The following is a 19,456-nucleotide window of genomic DNA, read 5'->3' on the forward strand; positions in this document are numbered from 1 at the left end:
CCCAGGATTGCAAGATGGGTTAGATGGGTCATACAGGAGGCAGGCATCGACCTGACTATGTTCGGAGCCCATTCTACCAGGGGAGCATTGGCATCTAAGGTTTTCTCCCTGGGCGCAAGGTTGGAGGACATTATGAATGCCGCAGATTGGTCGGCGGACTCCACTTTTAAGAGATTTTACTTCAAGCAGGTGCTGGATATGGCTCATGTGGTGGTGAGCAAGCTTTGAACCAGCATAATCCTCGCCTCCGGTCCTGACATAGAATGAAAATTGTTCGTAACTCTCGTGTAGGAAAGTTTCAATTCTATTAAGGACACGGAGGCGAGAATTATCCCACCTGGTGAGAAGTTTTTCTTCTACCAATGAAAGACCCACCCCAAGTCTTAAGTAATACTTTTAAAATGAATTTATGGTTTGTGTAATCTGGCAAAGTCATAATGATGTTTTACAATAGAGGCAAGGCAGTAGCGATGGCATAGAAAGTCGCACCACCAATTCAATGTTTGGGATTGTGATTTCCCAAGTGCTTTAATTTCAGTCCTAAGAGATTGTTTCTATTTCAAATGGAGTGGTGCCAATGGAGGTAACAATAACATCCCACTACCACAGATGTCAGCAAATATCAAAATCCCAAAGGATTAGACAAAATAAGTAAATTACAACAGTGATACCTCGGCACTCAATTATGTGTAGATCATGGGAACAAGTGCTACCATGGAAAAAATGATGTTATCATGACCTTTGTTATTTTATTTATTTATTTATTTTGAAAGTTTTATAGAGCGCTTACAAGATCCTTAGGGATATCAGAGCGCTTTACAGACAGAGTGTGACTAAACATGCAGATGATTAAAGAATAAGCAAAAACGGGAACGATTAAATGGTTACAATATAAATAAAAACAATGTATGGAGGATAAAGATGCAGGAGGTCAATAAACATACAAAATACAATCTAAAATAGTCTCATGAAGGAAGTATTGAGTTACCAGATTACATGCAAAAATACAATCAAAATAGTCTAAGGAGGAGAAGTATTGAGTTACCAGATTACAATAGTCAGAGTTCATGTAAATTTGGCTAGGAGGAGAGCTTTTACTTCTTTTTTGAAGGATGCTGTAGATGAGATAAGTCTGATTTCTGGAGGGAGGGCATTCTATATCCTGGGCGCCATTCCTGAAAAGGAGCGTTTGTAGGTTTTTTTCTTGTGGAATCTCTTAGGTTTTAAAAGAAGATTGTCTGCGCTTCTTGTGGCTCTTGATCCACCAGATATTGTGATTTTCTGTGCGAGATAACTGGGGGAATTGTGGTGTAAAGCTTTGTGGGTCATACAGGCGATTTTCAGATGTATTCTGGCCTCTTAGGGCAGCCAGTTTATAGCTTTTAGATCAGGAGTTATGTGTGACCTTTTTTTCGAGCCTGTGATAAGTCTGGCTGCAGCATTATTAGAGGCTTTTAATGGTGCTATAGATGAAAGGGGGAGACCACAGAGTGCAACACTGCCATATTCCACTCTTGGGATGACCAAGGCTTGGACTGCAGTTTTAAAATCCTTGGGAGGAAGGAAAGGTTTCAATATACGCAATGTGTTGATGTGGAAATTAGCTCCCTTCGTTGCATTGCTGATGTGATGTTGCATGTTGAGATTACAGTCGAGGGTTATGCCTAAAGATTTCGCGGAGTCCACAATAGTAGGTTGAACGTTGAGAGCAGTGAGATGATTGAGCCAGGGCTGAACGATGTGGACTTTGGAGGGAGGTGCTATTAGGAGGAATTCTGTTTTGAATGCGTTAAGTTTGAGGTGGTTCTCTGCTAGCCAGGTCTGTGTGTTCCTAAGCGTTGTGTTGAGTAATTTGATGTCGTCGACGTTGTTTATTTTGAGGTAGAGTTGGGTGTCATCGGCGTACATGTGGAATTGAACATTGGATGCTTGGAGTAGTGCGGTAAGTGGTTCCATGACAAGATTAAACATAGTAGGGGAGAGGGAGGATCCCTGAGGGACACCCAGAGTAACAGGAACTGGAGAGGACATAGTGTTATTAATTTTGAATTTTTGGGTCCTGTTGTGCAGAAAGGAGGTGAACCAATTGAGAACTGTACCTGAGATACCCATTCTGAGATTCAACAGATCAATTAGATTCTCATGTTTGACCGTATCGAAAGCTGAGGAGAGATCGAGTAGTATGAGGAGGAAGGAACCATTCTGATCCAGTACTTGAAGTGCATCATCAATAATGTGGGTCATGGCAGATTCAGTACTGTGGCCTGCTCAGAAGCCTGATTGGTATGGGTTGAGGAGGTGAAAGTGCTCGATGTGTTTAGTCAATTGAAGGTGCACGCATTTTTCTAGTACTTTGGCTAGGGTAGGGATATTCGTGATAGGGCGATAGTTGTTAAGTTCAGAGGGGTCAGCTGTGGGTTTCTTTAAAATGGGCGAGACCTGTCCCACTTTGAGGGAGTCCGGGATGCATCCTTATTGAAGTGAGCAATTAATGATTCTGGTCCAAAGGGGGAGAAGTAATGGTATAAAGTCCTTTACGGCGTTTGCGGGTAAAGGGTCAGATAGGTGATTGGAGGGCTTCAGTGTGCTGAGAATCTTGGCAATATTTTCTTCTGAATACATTTCAAAGGATGACCATGAAGCATTGTTTTTTAACTCAATGGGCGTTTTATTGTGTGCCATAGAGTAGAGATTTTGATCAATAAGGAGGTCATTCTTGATGTTGTCTGTCTTTAAGTTAAAGAAGGAAGAGAATTCTTCACATGACGGCAGTGAATTAGAGGAGTTTGAAAGCGATTGAGGGGCATCTCTTGATTGAGTTTTTATTAACTCGAACAGTTTTTTTGGTCGGTTTTTTGCTTGATCAAGCTGGAGGCTAAAGAAAGCAGTTTTTGAGCGTTTGATTTTTCTGAAGTAAGCGTTTCTTTTTTTCTTAAGTGTTTTGAGGTGCAAACCAGATGGGACAGATCTCCAGTTACGTTCTGCCTGTCTCATCGCTCGTCTGTTGTCATTCAGAAATCCGTAATACCATGGTTTAGAGATTTTTGAGGAAACATTCTTTAATTGAAGGGGGGCAGCTAAGTTGATAATAGAGGACATCGAATTGAGGTAGTGATCGGTAAGGACCTGTACGTCAACAACGCCAATGGGAGGTAAAAGAAGATTGTGGTTGAGGGAGGGTAGAGAGTTGGGGTTGAGTTTCTACAGATCTCTCTTCCAGACCTTAGGTCTGGTGGATTGAGAAGGGATGAGCTTCATTGTTTCAGTAATGAAGAAAGTGATAATGAAGTGGTCAGACCAGTCACAGGGTTGGATTGACTCGAGTTGGATAGAGTCAGCTTTGGAGATGATAAGATCCAGGATAGAGCCTTTGTCGTGGGTGGGGCTGTTGCAAATTTGTGTGAGGTCTAGGTCAATGAGGAAGTGTTTGAGACAATTGGCTAAAGAGTCGTTGTGGTTGTTCCAATGAAGGTTGAAATCCCCCAGGATAATCTGTGTATGTTGACGTCCAGTGTTCGTTGTGATCAGATCCATGAGGTGCTCAGAAAAGGTGAGGTTGTCTCCTGGAGGATGGTAGAGAATATGTACCATGTATAGAATCATGAATAGATCACAACTGTAATGTAACATTCAACAAAACTGAGCATAAGGAGAACATCCAAGAACATTAGATGGCTTGCTTAATTTAATGTCATGTTTTAGTTTTTCTATTCAACAAAACATAGTCCATCCCATGAAGTTTTTTGATACAGTTTACAGAATTTTGGCAGTAGGAGTTCTTCAATACATATGTATAAGTCAGAAAGGCAGTGGGCAGCCGACACGTGTTTCGTTACTCAACAGTAACTTTCTCAAGGCTTTCTTACTACGAACACATTAAAGTAGAACCTATTCAGCTTGTGAATTGATGAGATATGGTATAGCCGTGTCATGTGACGAGACAGAAGATTTTATAAGATCACAAATTCACCAAGGTCACGAATTTAGACTCCGAAATTTCTAAGTCTGAAAATCCCAAAATTTTGTACTAAGTGGATAATTTAAACTTGATATACGTTGAAAATCGGTCTCAATGATTGGATCCACAATCAAAGTATAAGTCCAACGGACCTCCAAAGTAAAGCAGGCAGTACTCGTTATGATTTCCATACTAAAACATTCTAATAGAAGCTTCAACTCGTCCTTAATAAGTATTGGAAGCCTTATCTTTAAAAATCCCCTTGCAAAGGTTTGGGAATGGTCCTATACTTCTCGCAATGTAGATCAGGGTAAGGAGACGTGAGCTATGATGTGCTCCATAATTCTACGCAAATGTGTTGGCGTCAACACATTTGCGGAGACGCTTCGGCATTTGAGTAATAATGCTGTCACTAATTTCAGAGCATATCAGAGCTCACAACGCCTTCTTTCATCACGGAATTATGGAGCACATCATAGCTCACGTCTCCTTACCCTGATCTACATTGCGAGAAGAATAGGACCATTCCCAAACCTTTGCAAGGGGATTTTTAAAGCTAAGGCTTCCAATACTTATTAAGGACGAGTTGAAGGTTCTATTAGAATGTTTTAGTCTGGAAATCATAACGAGTACTGCCTGCTTTACTTTGGAGGTCCGTTGGACTTAAACTTTGATTGTGGATCCAATCATTGAGACCGATTTTCAACGTATATCAAGTTTAAATTATCCATTTAGTACACAATTTTTGGATTTTCATACTTAGAAATTTCGAAATCTAAATTTGTGACCTTGGTGACTTTGTGATCTTATAAAATCTTCTGTCTCGTCACATGACAAGGCTATACCATATCTCATCAATTCAAAAGCTGAATAGGTTCTACTTTAATGTGTTCGTAGTAAGAAAACCTTGAGAAAGTTACTGTTGAGTAACGAAACACGTGTCGGCTGCCCACTGCATTTCAGACTTGGACATATGTATTGAAGAACTCCTACTGCCAAAATTCTGTAAACTGTATCAAAAAACTTCACGGGATGGACTATGTTTGGTTGAATAGAAAAACTAAAACATGACATTAAATTAAGCAAGCCATCTAATTGTCTTGGATGTTCTCCTTATGCTCTCTTTTATTGAATGTTACATTACAGTTGTGATCTATTCATGATTCTATAACAAAGGTCATGTTAACATAATTTTTTCCATGGTAGCACTTGTTCCCATGATCTACTCATAATTGAGTGCAGAGGTATCACTGTTGTGATTTTCATAATGATGTTATCCTGCAAGTTTTTGACTTTGAAATGCTCAGGACATCGAATCTCCCTGATCCATCTCTTTTGTTCTCAGGTTCGGATGGCTCTAAATCGGACCAATGAGAAAGTGACTGTGGCATGACTCTTGCGAAGAAAGAGGGGGCATAAAAGCGGAGGGAGGACTATGACAAAGAAATGTGGTTCCTGATCGCCCAGGGCTATGGACTACTGTTGGTTGTTTTTTCTTATTCTATTCCCAAGGACTCTTGGGACTGTTAGTTCTTCGCTTTAGGATGTAGCTTAACGAAAATGTGCTTTTTATAAAAAGGCTGCTGTTTAATAAAGTGAAGAGTGTTAAGCATAATCCTCGCCCCCCCTGTCCTTAATAGTATTGAAACTTTCCTACACGAGAGTTAGGAACAATTTTCATTCTCCAGGATTCTGAGCGCTTGTGTTGGTAGCTCCATGATCACATGTCTTTGACACCAGATCTCAGGGAGACTGAGAGCAAAGCTGCATTTGAATGGGAAGTTACTCATAATCTCAGCCTTGTTGACATTAAGTATTGTATCCCTCATCAGCTGCTGAATGTCCACACAGGCTTCCATTTAAGATTTGTATTATATGATACATGTGGACACCCTGCAACTTGTTTCTGTGTTACTTTTCATTTTTGCTTTTTATTTACTTGTTTAAATAATGTTACTTTTGGTCTGAAACTGACACATCCTAGCACACAATGAAAGAGAAGATAATAAAAGGATCATTTAAAAACTATAAAATGCTAACAAACACCTACTGAAGACTCTCCAGCCTGAATATCAAAGTCCATATTTAATACAGAGATGAGACAAATTGGTAATGCAGTAACACTTTTATTGTTGTGCACGTTGACACAAGGAAGCCAACAAATAAATACAGAGGTTCAAGGAAGCAAAAAAATCCACATTTTGCAAATTTGTAATTCTTCACTTGTTGATTGAAGTATAGCAACTATTCACCTTCGGTTTTCTAGGAGAAAGGCACATTATTGAAGCATTAATTGGAATGTATATTTCCATATCGATACAACATAAGTTTTTAATAACTGCATCAAGCAAGCACTTAATAAAAATAAATTTTACTAAAAATAAGAGTATTCTTTCAAGGAAACAGAAAAACATATGGAAAGAAGTATTAACACACAGACAGTGTTGTCTTTTCCTAAAATGAACACCGGTCAAACATGACCTATTACTTTTACCAGATTTATACTCTGAACATTTTAGAATTGGTAGCCTTATATATCTAGTAATTATGACAGCAATATCAATCCATGAGTTTAGCTAAAGGCATTCGCTGTCAAGAACAAGTTTGTATTTTTCATTAAAAAATAGTTTTTGTGTTTATGAGGATTAGGAATGGAGGTCTTATGTTTCAAAAGTATACTTTTGTGGCACAGAGGTAAATTTCTTTCCCTCACCTGCTACTAATGAATTTTCTTATTTTATATTTGTAGAACATGTTGTGTTATGATTTACACATTAATATAAATTACATTCAGGAGCAGCTGAAAGAACACCTAAGAGGGATATATCATCTAAAAAAGTCATTTTGAAACCTCCTTAATTGTGAAGTCCAAGTAGAGCTGCAATTCTCTGATCCTTCCTGCCTGGACTTCTGGAGTGCCATCTAGGTGGCCATTCCTTCGCGCCTCTCGATGTCCAGATCAATGTAATCAAACTTTGAACCTCTTCTGAACTCCAGCTTACATTGACTTTGTACATAACAATTGCTTTGAATTATTTCCAAGTATTTCCGCCATACACAAATGTTCAACTCAGTAGAGAAACTCTTCACAAGGTCCTAAAAGCTGACAACTAGATCCAAACCTGTTTTTCTACGTAGAGTCTCTTGCTGAAAGCTTAAAAACGCAAGGAGCTAACCATCTCCAGTAGTGCTACAATCTGCCGAAATTCCACCCTGTTCATGGGTTTGCCTGATCCCCGAATTACAAAAGCTAAATCCAATTAAACTCCTCTTTAAGCTCCCAGTCTGCACTGGCTCCGCTGGTTCCCATCCTTCTGTAAGTCTACCTCACTCTTTTTAATCCATCCACTGCAACTTCAAATTCGTTAAAGTGCTCCAAAGCTGGTACAGAGTATGATGTTGGCAAAGTTAAAAACTATAAACCAAATCGTAATTAAGACGTGTTTTATTTAGCTTACCTTGCTGCCAACGTCACGACTCTTGGTCCTGAGTTTATTCACTTGGGATTCAGCAATGTCAGCTCTCTCCTCTGCTTCCTCAAGTTCATGTTGCACTTTCCTGAATCGAGTCAGATGTGCATTGGCTTGTTCCTCCTAATGGGACGAAAACAACAAAATGAAAGTCACATATATGTAATGAATTTGCTGAACTACCCTAGCTTGTCAATGCCAATTGTAAATAGGATCGTTTTCTTTGAACTGTTGTAAAAATGCATCCTTACATACTTCATATCCTGTCACCTTTAACATTTGTTAAAAGTTGTGTATCGGTGGTGGGAATTCTGGTCCACTCATCTAAATGGTATAAAACCAGAACGGTTTTCCTCGACACCACATGTGATAGGAATCAAAAGAGCGTTAGGTTCCTTATGTGTCATTAGATTATGTGTAACACCACTTAGCCTGTTTCTCCACACGTGTGCCTTTGCATGGCAATCCAATTGAAACGTTTTCAATAGATTAGATCAATACTTGCAGTTCCCATCTGGGCTAGTGGAAATCCAGACTCTCGTCTGCACCACTCAGAGACTCCTCTTTTATAGGTTTCTGTGGCACACAGATGCATCGGAAACATCAAGTGACAGTTTCAGCCTTAAGCCACAATGAACTTGGTAGATACTCAGATCGGAAAATGGCACAATTCCATCCCTACACCCACACAGATCACAGCCATTGCAGGGACTCTCCTAACCCATAGCTCCCTCCATCACTCCTCATCTGCCTCAGACCAACGATCTATATATATATTTATGAACTTCTGGGGTCAACCCTGTGGGCAGTATTTCATCTCCTCTCCCTGCCTACATCACTCCATATGTATTCCCAGTCTCTCAATGTACGAATATGTGGATAATCCCCACAAATTAGTGCAGAGCAAAAGTGTGTAACTATTAAGGTCACCTCTCCCCAGATGCCCAGGCAGATCAACCGAAGACTGGCTCCAGGAATTCCCCCAGCACCCCAGAGAGCCTGCATTGAACCCCTTTCCTGAAGGCCCTTACTCACAATCAGACAACAAACGAATACTCAACGCATCTCGCACAGGGATGTGCCTTTCCAGATGTATCCTGTTACGACTTAGAATATGCATTCAGAAGCTGTTACATTTGCCTTTAAAAGGCCCTGGCCTGCTGGCCTCCGGGCGAAACATGTGTCGGCTGCCTTTGTTTTCACTTGCATTAAAATAAAAAGGATAAGACTATAATGAGACAGTAGTCTACTTCCTGTATCTAACACGCCAAATCCGGATTGTGGGATTTGAATACCCAAGGATTTGATATTATCATTGTGGGCACAAACCTATCAAACTTGTGAAAACTTACCTTATGCCAGGTGGTCCCTGGGTGAAACCACCAGATAGGAATGTGCTATAGCTACAATTGGGTCCGACTAATTGTGTGTAAACCCTGGTATCACCCACTACCCAAAAGCCATTACACTTGGGCACCCCCAAAGTGTACGGAGCAGCATTCCCCACTGTCCATAGCCCCCCAGGAGCGTTCCATGTCACATCTCCCATAACACAGAGCCTTGTGCATGTAAAGTATGCCCAGTGCAACAGCTTTAACTTCCCTTGGGTATTTACAGGCCTCCTCCCACTCATCCTCCTCCATTCTACCCAGGTCTCCCTTTCCTCTTTCTCATAGTCTCTGTTACGGGGCCTAGCCATTGCTAAGGTGTGTGGAATATGTCTGCGAAATAGCATGTCTGCAAAGCGGGGCGACCACTGCCCTATATTCCAAGGGGTTCTTGTCCGCCAGGTACTGAGGGTAGGAGAACTGCTGTGTCAAGATAGACCGAATCTATAGATCTCGTAACCAATGACTGCCCCGGAATATGAAACTGGCTTTGCAAGTTTGAGCACGTCAGTATACCCTCCCCTCCCTAGAGATCATCTACTTTTGAGATGCCAATCATATTCCAGCGCCAGTGGCTCACCAGTCTTCGGAACTCTGCCAACGCACCTGAATCCGACTGCGGTGTCTCCAGTGTCAATTGACCAGCTGATCACATTCAGTTATTGAGAACCCATCTGTACCATCTGTACCATTGTCTGTGAGTGATCCAAGTGTTCCAAATTCCCTCATCTGCCACTTTGCCCCCATTTCCCCTAGAGCAGCTGCAGCTCCCTTCAAATGTACCCTCCCAACCCCTATCCCTGCCTCCTCATTCTGCGAGTATTTAAAGACCCACCCCCAATGCTCAAGGCACCTGTCTCCCCCTCCGAACTTTGTGTTTTGTTTAGCACCATAACTTGTCCAGTAGGGGTACTGAGTGTCCCACCCTGCTGGTTCACACTCCAGCCAGAGCCCAGCCACCCTGCTCATATCACATCCTCACAGCCCTGAACCCCAGAGGAGGCCTTTAGGCATCCCAACATCAGGCGACCTTATCCGTTGTCATGGGGTAGTCCTCAGGGGGGCTACTTTCTCAACATCTGCACTGGAGCTATTCGACCGATCTTCCGAGAGCCCCAGATTCCAAGCAAAGGCCACTAAGGGATGAAGGATGCCACGTTGTAGCTCCACAACCATCTTTTCCTTGTCTCTCTCCGTTCATGCCTCAGTCTTGATGGGCACTTTTCAGGATGGCCCTGCGGCATCAGGTGACCCTGCCTCTTCAGCCAGTCCCACACCTCCTTTGCCTCCCTGAAGAAATTAACGGGTGTGCCCACAACCACCCAGACATGATGGTCAAAAACAGCAAGGCATATTTGAATTTGAGATGCCACAGATGTTTCTTCACAGACAAAAAGGACTCACTTTTATGTTGGACTGAAGTCGTATAGTCCGGATAGATGCTCATCCAGCTGTCCTCACCCACCAGGTCACATGATGTGGTGCCAAGTGTAGGATGTTGTCCCGGAAATTGAGGAAGCCGGACACTATTGGTCTGGATCACACTCAAGGTGCCAGGGAACGACCCAAAACCATATGCTACCTCTCCACATAGAACAATGTTGGCCACCTTCGCCTCAGCACCTCGGAAGACAGCCATTGCTCCATAAAGAGTTCCCTCAAGTGTCCCTCCACCTAATCCATGACCCCCAGCAAATGCATATTGTTACGGCAGGTGCACCCCTCAGCATCTTCCACCTTCTCTGTTTGAACTTCCATCTCCCTCTGCAGCCAGGTAAATCTGTCCTCGTTGTCCCTCACCGCTGGTTGAAGCTGGGCCATATTCGACTCTGCATCAGTGACCATATCGGCCAGGATCAATAGATCTACATCAATCACCACGGCCTCTATTTTATGCTCCAGTGCCTCCTTCGAGTCTCGGATGACTGCCAGCATCATGGCCGTGTGGGCTTCAAGTCCATTATGGCTCCCACCAGAGCGTGGAGCTCTAAGGCCTCCTTCACCAGCGTGGCACCCCCTTGTTTATTGCGTAACCTGGTGGGTGCCAGCAGGCCCAGGCCCACAACCATCCATCAGCTCCCTCACCAGCAGCCAAATGTCCAAATGACCCTCAACTGTCTCCCTCGGGTGGCCCTGCTCCCAGGGCCAGACAGGGGAGGGACAGGGGAGGGATTCATTGTCAAGTCAATTCTACCTCCACCGAGGGCCCTCGTCTCCAACTGGCCCACCAACAGCTCCAACAGGGATCTGAACCGCTCATGTCTCTGCAGGACCCACTCCTTGGCATTGCTGCACCAGAAGAGGAGTGGTGGTTTCTGATGGCATGGGCCCAAGCCGGCCACAGCAGCATTGCGTCTCGTAGTTGTGCCCACCCCCAGGCAAACCTCAGCTCCCAGAGTCCATTCATGTCGTATCTTGGCTCTATCCAAGATTACTGGAACCTTCAAGAGGGCCAAGCCGTGCAGGCCTACCTGCTGGGTCCACAGCACCCTCATCGGATTCCACATACTTCTCCGTGCCCTCTCATTGCGTCTCGTAGTTGTGCCCATCCCCAGGCAAACCTCAGCTCCCAGTGTCCATTCATGTCGTATCTTGGCTCTCTCCAAGATTACTGGAACCTCCAAGAGGGCCGAGCCGTGCAGGCCTACCTGCTGGGTCAACAGCACCCTCATCGGATTCCACATACTTCTCCGTGCCCCCAGTGCCTCTTTATGGGATCGGCCCAACACAGCCTCCTATGCTGCCCAATCACATCCCCGCCCGGCCTGGCAAACCTGGCTGGATGCGGCCCCCACTATGCTCCATTTCAGGCACCTCCAGGGCCCGCTGGGACCTCAGCATCATCCGGCACTTCTCCGGGCAGTCAGCCATCAGCAGCTGTGAAGAGAGTCTCAAAGCGGCCCAGCTCATCACACTTACAGCCCGGCCGCAGGAGGCTCCTGGAATTCGGCATCTAAGCCCGTCTTGGGCTCCCCAACTCCTCTGGGTCGTCCCCAATACACCTAGGACCCCAATTAGCTACACAGGGCATTGGGCTGGTTCAGATGGCTCAGGATACTCACACCAGCAGGCCATCGGCGTTGGAAAATCAAGCTATGTGTCAGACGCCATTGATGCATTTGCCACCCCCTCCCCCCCAAACGAGGCTCCTCTAGACAAAACTTCCTCCATGACCAGCAGTCCAGCTAAGGGTACAAACTAGGGTGCTTTTGAATATCACAGTACTCTAAATAGTTCTGCAAACATTCCTGAAGCAGAAGATTTCCTATTATCAGAATCTGTTTGGGAAAAGTAAGTGATTGCACATTGTTTTAATCATGAACTGTTATGGTAGTTCGTTCTCCTAGATGAGTATTTCTTTTTAATATGTTGTTAGAATTCTAAGCTGTGCTTTTCAACCTTGCTATTGCATAGTGTGGTAGTTAGACTCCTATCACACATTGTTTGTATAATCACAGTGTTATGGAAAGAAAGTCATTCTACAGCCAGAAGAAGTCCTGGCAGGATATTTGTGAACCAGTAGCTCTATTTTGATGTGTGCATAGGTGCCTGTTTCACAGAAACATTTTTTAACTTACCGATTCTTCAACTTGTCTCTTGTAGGCTTTGACCTTTAATTGCAATTTGTCTGCTAAGTCCTGGAGCCTTAGGACATTCTTCTTATCTTCTTCAGACTTAAGCAAAAGGAGAATACACAACATCAGTTCAATCGCTGGTTGTACTTTCAATGACCACAGTCCGGTAAAGTTAAAAACAAATGTAGACTACATGTAGAAGATGTTAACTCTGATAAAGAACATCAGTATGTATATTCTTGCTGTTCTTGGATGTTGCAAAACGTTCAGTTAGGTTATCAAAGACACATAAGATGGTAGACTATAATAGCTTCTGAGACACACTGGACATGTCTTCTGGTGTGAGCAGATGTAGTTGTCCAAGGCGCCTTAAGTGAATCGTGGACTTAGAGAGCCTGTACTTAAAAGGCAGTACTGTTTACATTATAAACGCATTACACTTAGAGGAGCTAAATGAAAAGCTCATCTGTAAACAAAGGGAACGAGAGGTACAGTCAAGTTAAACTTCATGGAGAATAGCCAATTACGTATGACTATAACATAATTCGAACAGTAAATGCACAAATACCTGATATGTCAGTTCCTTAACTCTTCTCTCGTACTTGCGGACACCCTTAATGGCGTCTACCCCGCGTTTCTGTTCAGCTTCCAGCTCGTTCTCCAGTTCATGGACCTGGAGTGGAATTGATATGGTTATTTTATTCCCTCACTGACCCCTACCTCCAGACCCTAACAATGTGAGCTCTGCTGTGTAACTCACTCTGCTCTCCAGTTTTTGGAGCTGCTTCTTCCCTCCCTTCATTGCGAGCTGCTCGGCCTCATCCAGGCGATGCTGCAGGTCCTTCACGGTCTGCTCCAGGTTCTTCTTCATCCTCTCAAGATGGGCGCTTGTGTCTTGCTCCTTCTTCAGCTCTTCAGCCATCAAAGCAGCCTTCATGAAAGCATAGAAATGAGACTTACTATTGAAAACAACAGATTCCTGTGAATCACATTCTTCTAATAAATCACATTAACTAAAAAGAGTAATAAAATCCAAATAGGTACTGTTAGAGTAAGTGACTGTTTAGTTTGACTGAGCTTCTAAAATGTCAATTTTTATTTTGTGCAATAACCAGTCCCAAGTGTACCTGTATATGGTTTTGTGATAACTCAAAATTAATATTGACTTAATTCCTTAGTTTCAATAAGGAACCTACATCGGTAATGGCCTTTTTGGCTTTTTCTTCAGCGTTCCTGGCTTCCTGGATGGCTTCCTCTACTTCGCTCTGGAGCTGGCTGCTGTCACTCTCAAGCTTCTTTTTGCTGTTGATCAAACTTGTATTCTTAAAAGGAAAGAAAAATGCATTCACCATTAACCTGTGAGTAAGTGGAAAACCACCAAGTTCATGATTGATTTCAAACCACACTATACTTGACAGAAATGTCCATGTGCTTTATTCTCTTTGCACCCTCTATACACTAATTTTATTTGAAGACTCCATTGTTTGTAATAGGATATTTATATACATATACATATATAGGTGACTGTACTACGACCCACTGGGGTGTTTATGACTTTTATTTGCACGATTCAACTCACAGCAACTCACTGGAGTTTTAATTCACACTACAGATCCCAGGAGGCCACAGTGTGGCCACGCCCACTCGGGCGAGGATCAAGTTGTAGCACCTGCATGCTGAGAGTTCTTCGTTTCCAGTCCATGAGCCCAGGATGAAGTGCGCAGAGCACGAAATGCGTCGGCTGGACTTCTGTTAATAATTGGTGGAAAATTCTCCTTGAACTGCATACTAGCTGCCATTAAATACGGATGCAATACTCACCTTCCTGTGTGGGCCCCTTCTGTTTGGAGGTAACTTTGTGTTGATTTAAATAGCGGTTGGCCTCAGCCGCTTGAAGGAGCCCGGCTGTTTGTGGACAGCCCTGTAGTAACGCCACTGTGTGTGACAATGCTTTGGGACAGGAAGTGCATAATGGTGGCATGAACAATGTTGTGCAGCAAGAGGTGACTGTACTACGACCCACTGGGGTGTTTATGACTTTTATTTGCACGATTCAACTCACAGCAACTCACTGGAGTTTTAATTCACACTACAGATCCCAGGAGGCCACAGTGTGGCCACGCCCACTCGGGCGAGGATCAAGTTGTAGCACCTGCATGCTGAGAGTTCTTCGTTTCCAGTCCATGAGCCCAGGATGAAGTGCGCAGAGCACGAAACGCGTCGGCTGGACTTCTGTTAATAATTGGTGGAAAAGTCTCTTTGAACTGCATACAAGCTGCCATTAAATACGGATGCAATACTCACCTTCCTGTGTGGGCCCCTTCTGTTTGGAGGTAACTTTGTGTTGATTTAAATAGCGGTTGGCCTCAGCCGCTTGAAGGAGCCCCGCTGTTTGTGGACAGCCCTGTAGTAACGCCACTGTGTGTGACAATGCTTTGGGACAGGAAGTGCATAATGGTGGCATGAACAATTTTGTGCAGAAAGAGGTGACTGTACTACGACCCACTGGGGTGTTTATGACTTTTATTTGCACGATTCAACTCACAGCAACTCACTGGAGTTTTATTTCACACTACAGATCCCAGGAGGCCACAGTGTGGCCACGCCCACTCGGGCGAGGATCAAGTTGTAGCACCTGCATGCTGAGAGTTCTTCGTTTCCAGTCCATGAGCCCAGGATGAAGTGCGCAGAGCACGAAACGCGTCGGCTGGACTTCTGTTAATAATTGGTGGAAAAGTCTCTTTGAACTGCATACCAGCTGCCATTAAATACTGATGCAATACTCACCTTCCTGTTTGGGCCCCTTCTGTTTGGAGGTAAGTTTGTGTTGATATATATATATACATATATATATACATACATACATATATATATATATATATATATATATATATATATATATATATATATATATATATATATATATATATATACACTAGCAGCCCGTCCCGACGGTGTCCGGGGATGAAATAGAATGTGTGCAATGGTTGTAATAGGCAAGGTAAATTTATTTTAAGATTTCACGGAATACAACATTTTTAGTTTCATTAGAATCTGGACGGATAATAAATTGGTTTTCGCAGCTTTAGGTAAGTATCACAAAAGGTAAGATGAATTTGATGCGTTGTTTATTATTGAGCGTACACGTCGCCTTTTACCTGTCTTGTGAAGTTGGTCATACACGGTAAAGTTACTTGGTAATTTGTGTGCAATATGGTCATCCGCTTGTGCATGCACTGTTGGTAACAGTGTTCTTCATATGTACCTCCTTAGCTGTCCCGTATTTGCTTGTCCTTCGTTATGTGTGCGTCCTCATCTTTAAGTTTTGCAGCTTTTGTGTGTTGTGGAGTGTGTTGGTTATATAATTCCAAAGCGGGTTGTCTTTGACGTTAATGTGTGTACGCTGACAGTGCCCTGCGTGATGCCATGTTTGCGAGGGCTGGTTTGAGGCCCCGCCTGAGCCCCGGACTAAATTTTAATTGTGAAGTGGCTTAGATCGTGTGGTACGCTGCCTGCCTTCAGTGTCCGCTGGAGCCGTTGGAGCGTGAATATCGCGGTGAGTAAATGGCGTGCTTGTGCGCCCCCCTTTTTTTTTTTCTGCAGCCACTTCTGACAAATCTTACATTCCTAAAGGAGTAAAGTTTTGTTTTGTTAGTTTAATTTTGTAGGCAGTATGTCAAGGTCCGTCAATGCGGCGCCTGTTGGTGTTTTGATACGGCCGTGTGAGAAGTGATCAAAACGCCAAGGCGGAGCGTGAATGTGCGCGCACATTGCTGGCGAAAGGCGTGCCCCTTTTTATTTTAATTTTGGTGCAGCCCCCTCTGACAACGCTGACGCCCACAAAGGTTTCGCCGCACTATATATGATTAATGGCGCCTGAATGGCAATGGGCGTGAATGCGGCGCAGCTTTGTGTTTGTAGACGGACGTGTGAGACGCGAAGGTGGAGCATGAATGGGCACGCACATTGTTTCTGAAAGGAGCGCTACTGAACTATGCGGCCATTTTTTGTTTTATTTGTGGCACGTCCCTCTGACAACGCTGTTGTGCCACGCCCCTCTGTCAATGCTGCACGCCCACAAAGGAATAATGTAGTGGAGTTTGACACGCCCACCCCAACCCCAAGTGTACTTTGACACGCCCACACCAACGCCCACAAGGGACTACTTTACCCCTACATATATGCCTATTCCCTGCTGACGAGAGGTAACAACCTCGAAACACGTGTCCAGGGATGGCCAACGCGACAGTGATTTTTTGCTCAAGACCCTGGCAGAGGCGCACCCGCTGATGCTTACTTCATGGACCACAATGTTTTGGGGCAACACGCTGGTAGGACAAGCAGTGTGCGACCAATTGGAGTTTCTTTTATATTCAAGCTCCCTTGAGCTGGTGGGGCTGACGAGCCCGGGTTACGCACCTGCGTGCCACGAGCGGTACTGGACCTGAGAATATTTTTTGGCAGCCTACGCAGCACCCCTACATATATGCCTATTCCCTGCTGACGAGAGGTAACAACCTCGAAACACGTGTCCAGGGATGGCCAACGCGACAGTGATTTTTTGCTCAAGACCCTGGCAGAGGCGCACCCGCTGATGCTTACTTCATGGACCACAATGCTTTGGGGCAACACGCTGGTAGGACAAGCAGTGTGCGACCAATTGGACTTTCTTTTACCCCTAAGGTTGTTTTACCTTTTTAATGTATATGGTGGCCAGCTGTATAGCCTATGTCCATCTGCTTCATCTCCCCTTTACAATGCTGTATTGGGTGTTGTGATTGGTGCTGTACTTCTTGAGTTTACCCGCCTCACAGGTTTCAGCTCTCTCTTTATAATAGTAGTATAGATATATGTATATGTATATAAATATATATATATATATATATCATATATATATATCATATATATATATGATATATATATATATATATATGATATATATATATATATATATATATATATATCATGAAATGTATACTCGAAAAAAGGTTCTACCTGAGAATGGAGGAGTTGCAAACGTTCACTGGCATCAAGAAGTTCTTGTTCAGCAGATTTACGAGATCGTTCTGTCTGTTCCAGTGCAGCCCTCATCTCTTCAATTTCCGCCTGCTGCAGATTGTTTCTACGTTCAGTGACAGCCACCTGTTCTTTCAGGTCTTCTTGTCCCCTAGTAGCATCATCAAGATGTAATTGTGCATCCTATAAAAAATAACCATGTTATGACTTAGCTATCTTTACCCAAAAGAAAAGTTAGAACACCACTTGTCTCCTGTTATTATCAAAGTACCTTGAGTTGACCTTGTATGTTTCTGAGCTGCTTCTGTGCTTCTGCAGCCTGGCGGTTGGCATGGCTGAGCTGAATCTCTATTTCATTAAGATCTCCTTCCATTTTCTTCTTCAGCCTCAGAGCATCATTCCTGCTTCTGATCTCAGAATCCAGTGTGCTTTGCAGAGAATCTACAGCTCTCTGGTTATTCCTCTTCAACTGTTCAATCTCCTCATCTTTTTCTGCAATCTTCCTGTCAACCTCGGATTTCACCTGGTTCAGCTCAAGTTGGATTCGCAGGATCTTAGCTTCTTCATGTTCCAATGATCCCTTTTACAACACACAAATACAGTTTGAAGACCATTTAATCATTGCTCAGACTCACCAATTCAACTTAATTGTTTTATTGTTATTAACATGTATCTTTTACATACTTCTGCTTCTTCCAGGGCTGTTTGGAAATCACTCTTTTCTTGTTCAACCTGTTTTTTTGCTTTTTCCAGTTCGTGAATACACTTTCCAGTTTCTCCAATCTGTTCAGTAAGATCTGAGATCTCCTCTGAAAAGGATATAGATATTCAATAAATGTAGCACTTTTCTAAAGAAATATGTATTAACCTTTTAATAATCAATATAAAAGAGGTCTTTAATTAAATTAATTTGTATGGGATATTGCTTTGCTGACTTTCCCCTGCAAGCAATTTGTTAATTAAATATTTCTCTTTGTATACCCGAAATGAAATTGTTTGTGCTTTGCGATATTTAACTGATTCCTAGGCCCTTATAAATAGTATAACCTTTCTCATCTGTAGTTTTGATAAGTAGCCTTCTGTAAGTATTTTGGGTTTGACCTCTAAGTCTTGTCAAGTGGTCTCCAGCAAACAAGTGGCTTTTATCCATGCTTATCTTTCACTGTCTCTAGTTAACCTTTAACCCAGTGGCCTTTTCCTGTCTTTTTTTTACACTCTCTCTAGTTAACCTTCCACTATTTAGCTGATCACAAAAATAATATTTTGATATATTTCTGCTTCACAAAATGCAGTAAACTGTGCACAAGCCCAAGAGTCACAAGTGTATTATGCTGTCTAAGATGTTACCTCTTTGTTCAAATCACAGCCCTACTGAATTTACTTCATTCAACCATGGAGCCATCATTTAAATGGTCCACAACAATTTTCAGAACAGTCTCTGCAATTTCATAGAGAGAGTTTGGTACAATGGCAGCCAGTCTGATTTAGAAGCATCTTTCATTGCTGACTTAGATGAATAAAAATTGTTGGGCAGTTTTCTATCCCAATTCTAGAACAGAGTCAATCAAAAGATAGCATCATTGACGATTAAAGAAAACTTAAGTGTGATGCAGCTATAGTTCAGGTGTTGCTATTTCACAAATGAACAATAATGTTAAAATCGAAAAAAGATTTTGTATTTTAAAACAGGCATCTTAATCACTTATAAATCACAAATATTATTGGCCATTATGTTAACTAAATATTTGTGAGAATTAAGATTGGCGAAATTGTTAACAGCTATCATATATTTGTATCTTGAGTAACTTGAGCTTCATTAGCATATACTGAGAAACCTACGTTGCAGGTTCTTGTTTTCACGTTTCAAGGTTTCAAGATGATCCAGAGACTCCTCATACGCATTCTTCATCTTGAACAGTTCAGTACTCAAGGAGCGGGTATCCTTCAGAGCAGCTTCTAATTCAGCCTGGCCTTCCTCATACTTTTGTTTCCAGTCTGCAAGGACCTGTTAAAAAATTATGCAGTACACTTAGTAAAACTTCACAAAGT

The 19,456-nt window shown here is 42.9% G+C and overlaps 1 protein-coding gene across 1 annotated transcript in view; it reads right to left on the reverse strand.

The window, feature by feature from the left end:
- Window positions 1–6,064: 6,064 nt before the first annotated feature.
- Window positions 6,065–19,456, reverse strand: part of LOC144785334 (uncharacterized) — a 148,558-nt gene continuing 135,166 nt past the window's right edge. The window contains exons 70-79 of the mRNA XM_078664298.1: window positions 19,247–19,412; window positions 18,092–18,216; window positions 17,679–17,987; window positions 17,387–17,590; window positions 13,588–13,713; window positions 13,152–13,322; window positions 12,960–13,064; window positions 12,395–12,490; window positions 7,417–7,551; window positions 6,065–6,220 (exon numbers count right to left, since the gene is read on the reverse strand). Coding sequence (XP_078520424.1) covers window positions 6,203–6,220; window positions 7,417–7,551; window positions 12,395–12,490; window positions 12,960–13,064; window positions 13,152–13,322; window positions 13,588–13,713; window positions 17,387–17,590; window positions 17,679–17,987; window positions 18,092–18,216; window positions 19,247–19,412 — 1,455 coding nt within the window. The 3' untranslated portion in view covers window positions 6,065–6,202. The remainder of the gene's footprint in view (window positions 6,221–7,416; window positions 7,552–12,394; window positions 12,491–12,959; window positions 13,065–13,151; window positions 13,323–13,587; window positions 13,714–17,386; window positions 17,591–17,678; window positions 17,988–18,091; window positions 18,217–19,246; window positions 19,413–19,456) is intronic.

The sequence above is a fragment of the Lissotriton helveticus genome, chromosome 10 (genome assembly GCF_964261635.1).
Source record: "Lissotriton helveticus chromosome 10, aLisHel1.1, whole genome shotgun sequence".
Lineage (NCBI taxonomy): Eukaryota > Metazoa > Chordata > Amphibia > Caudata > Salamandridae > Lissotriton > Lissotriton helveticus.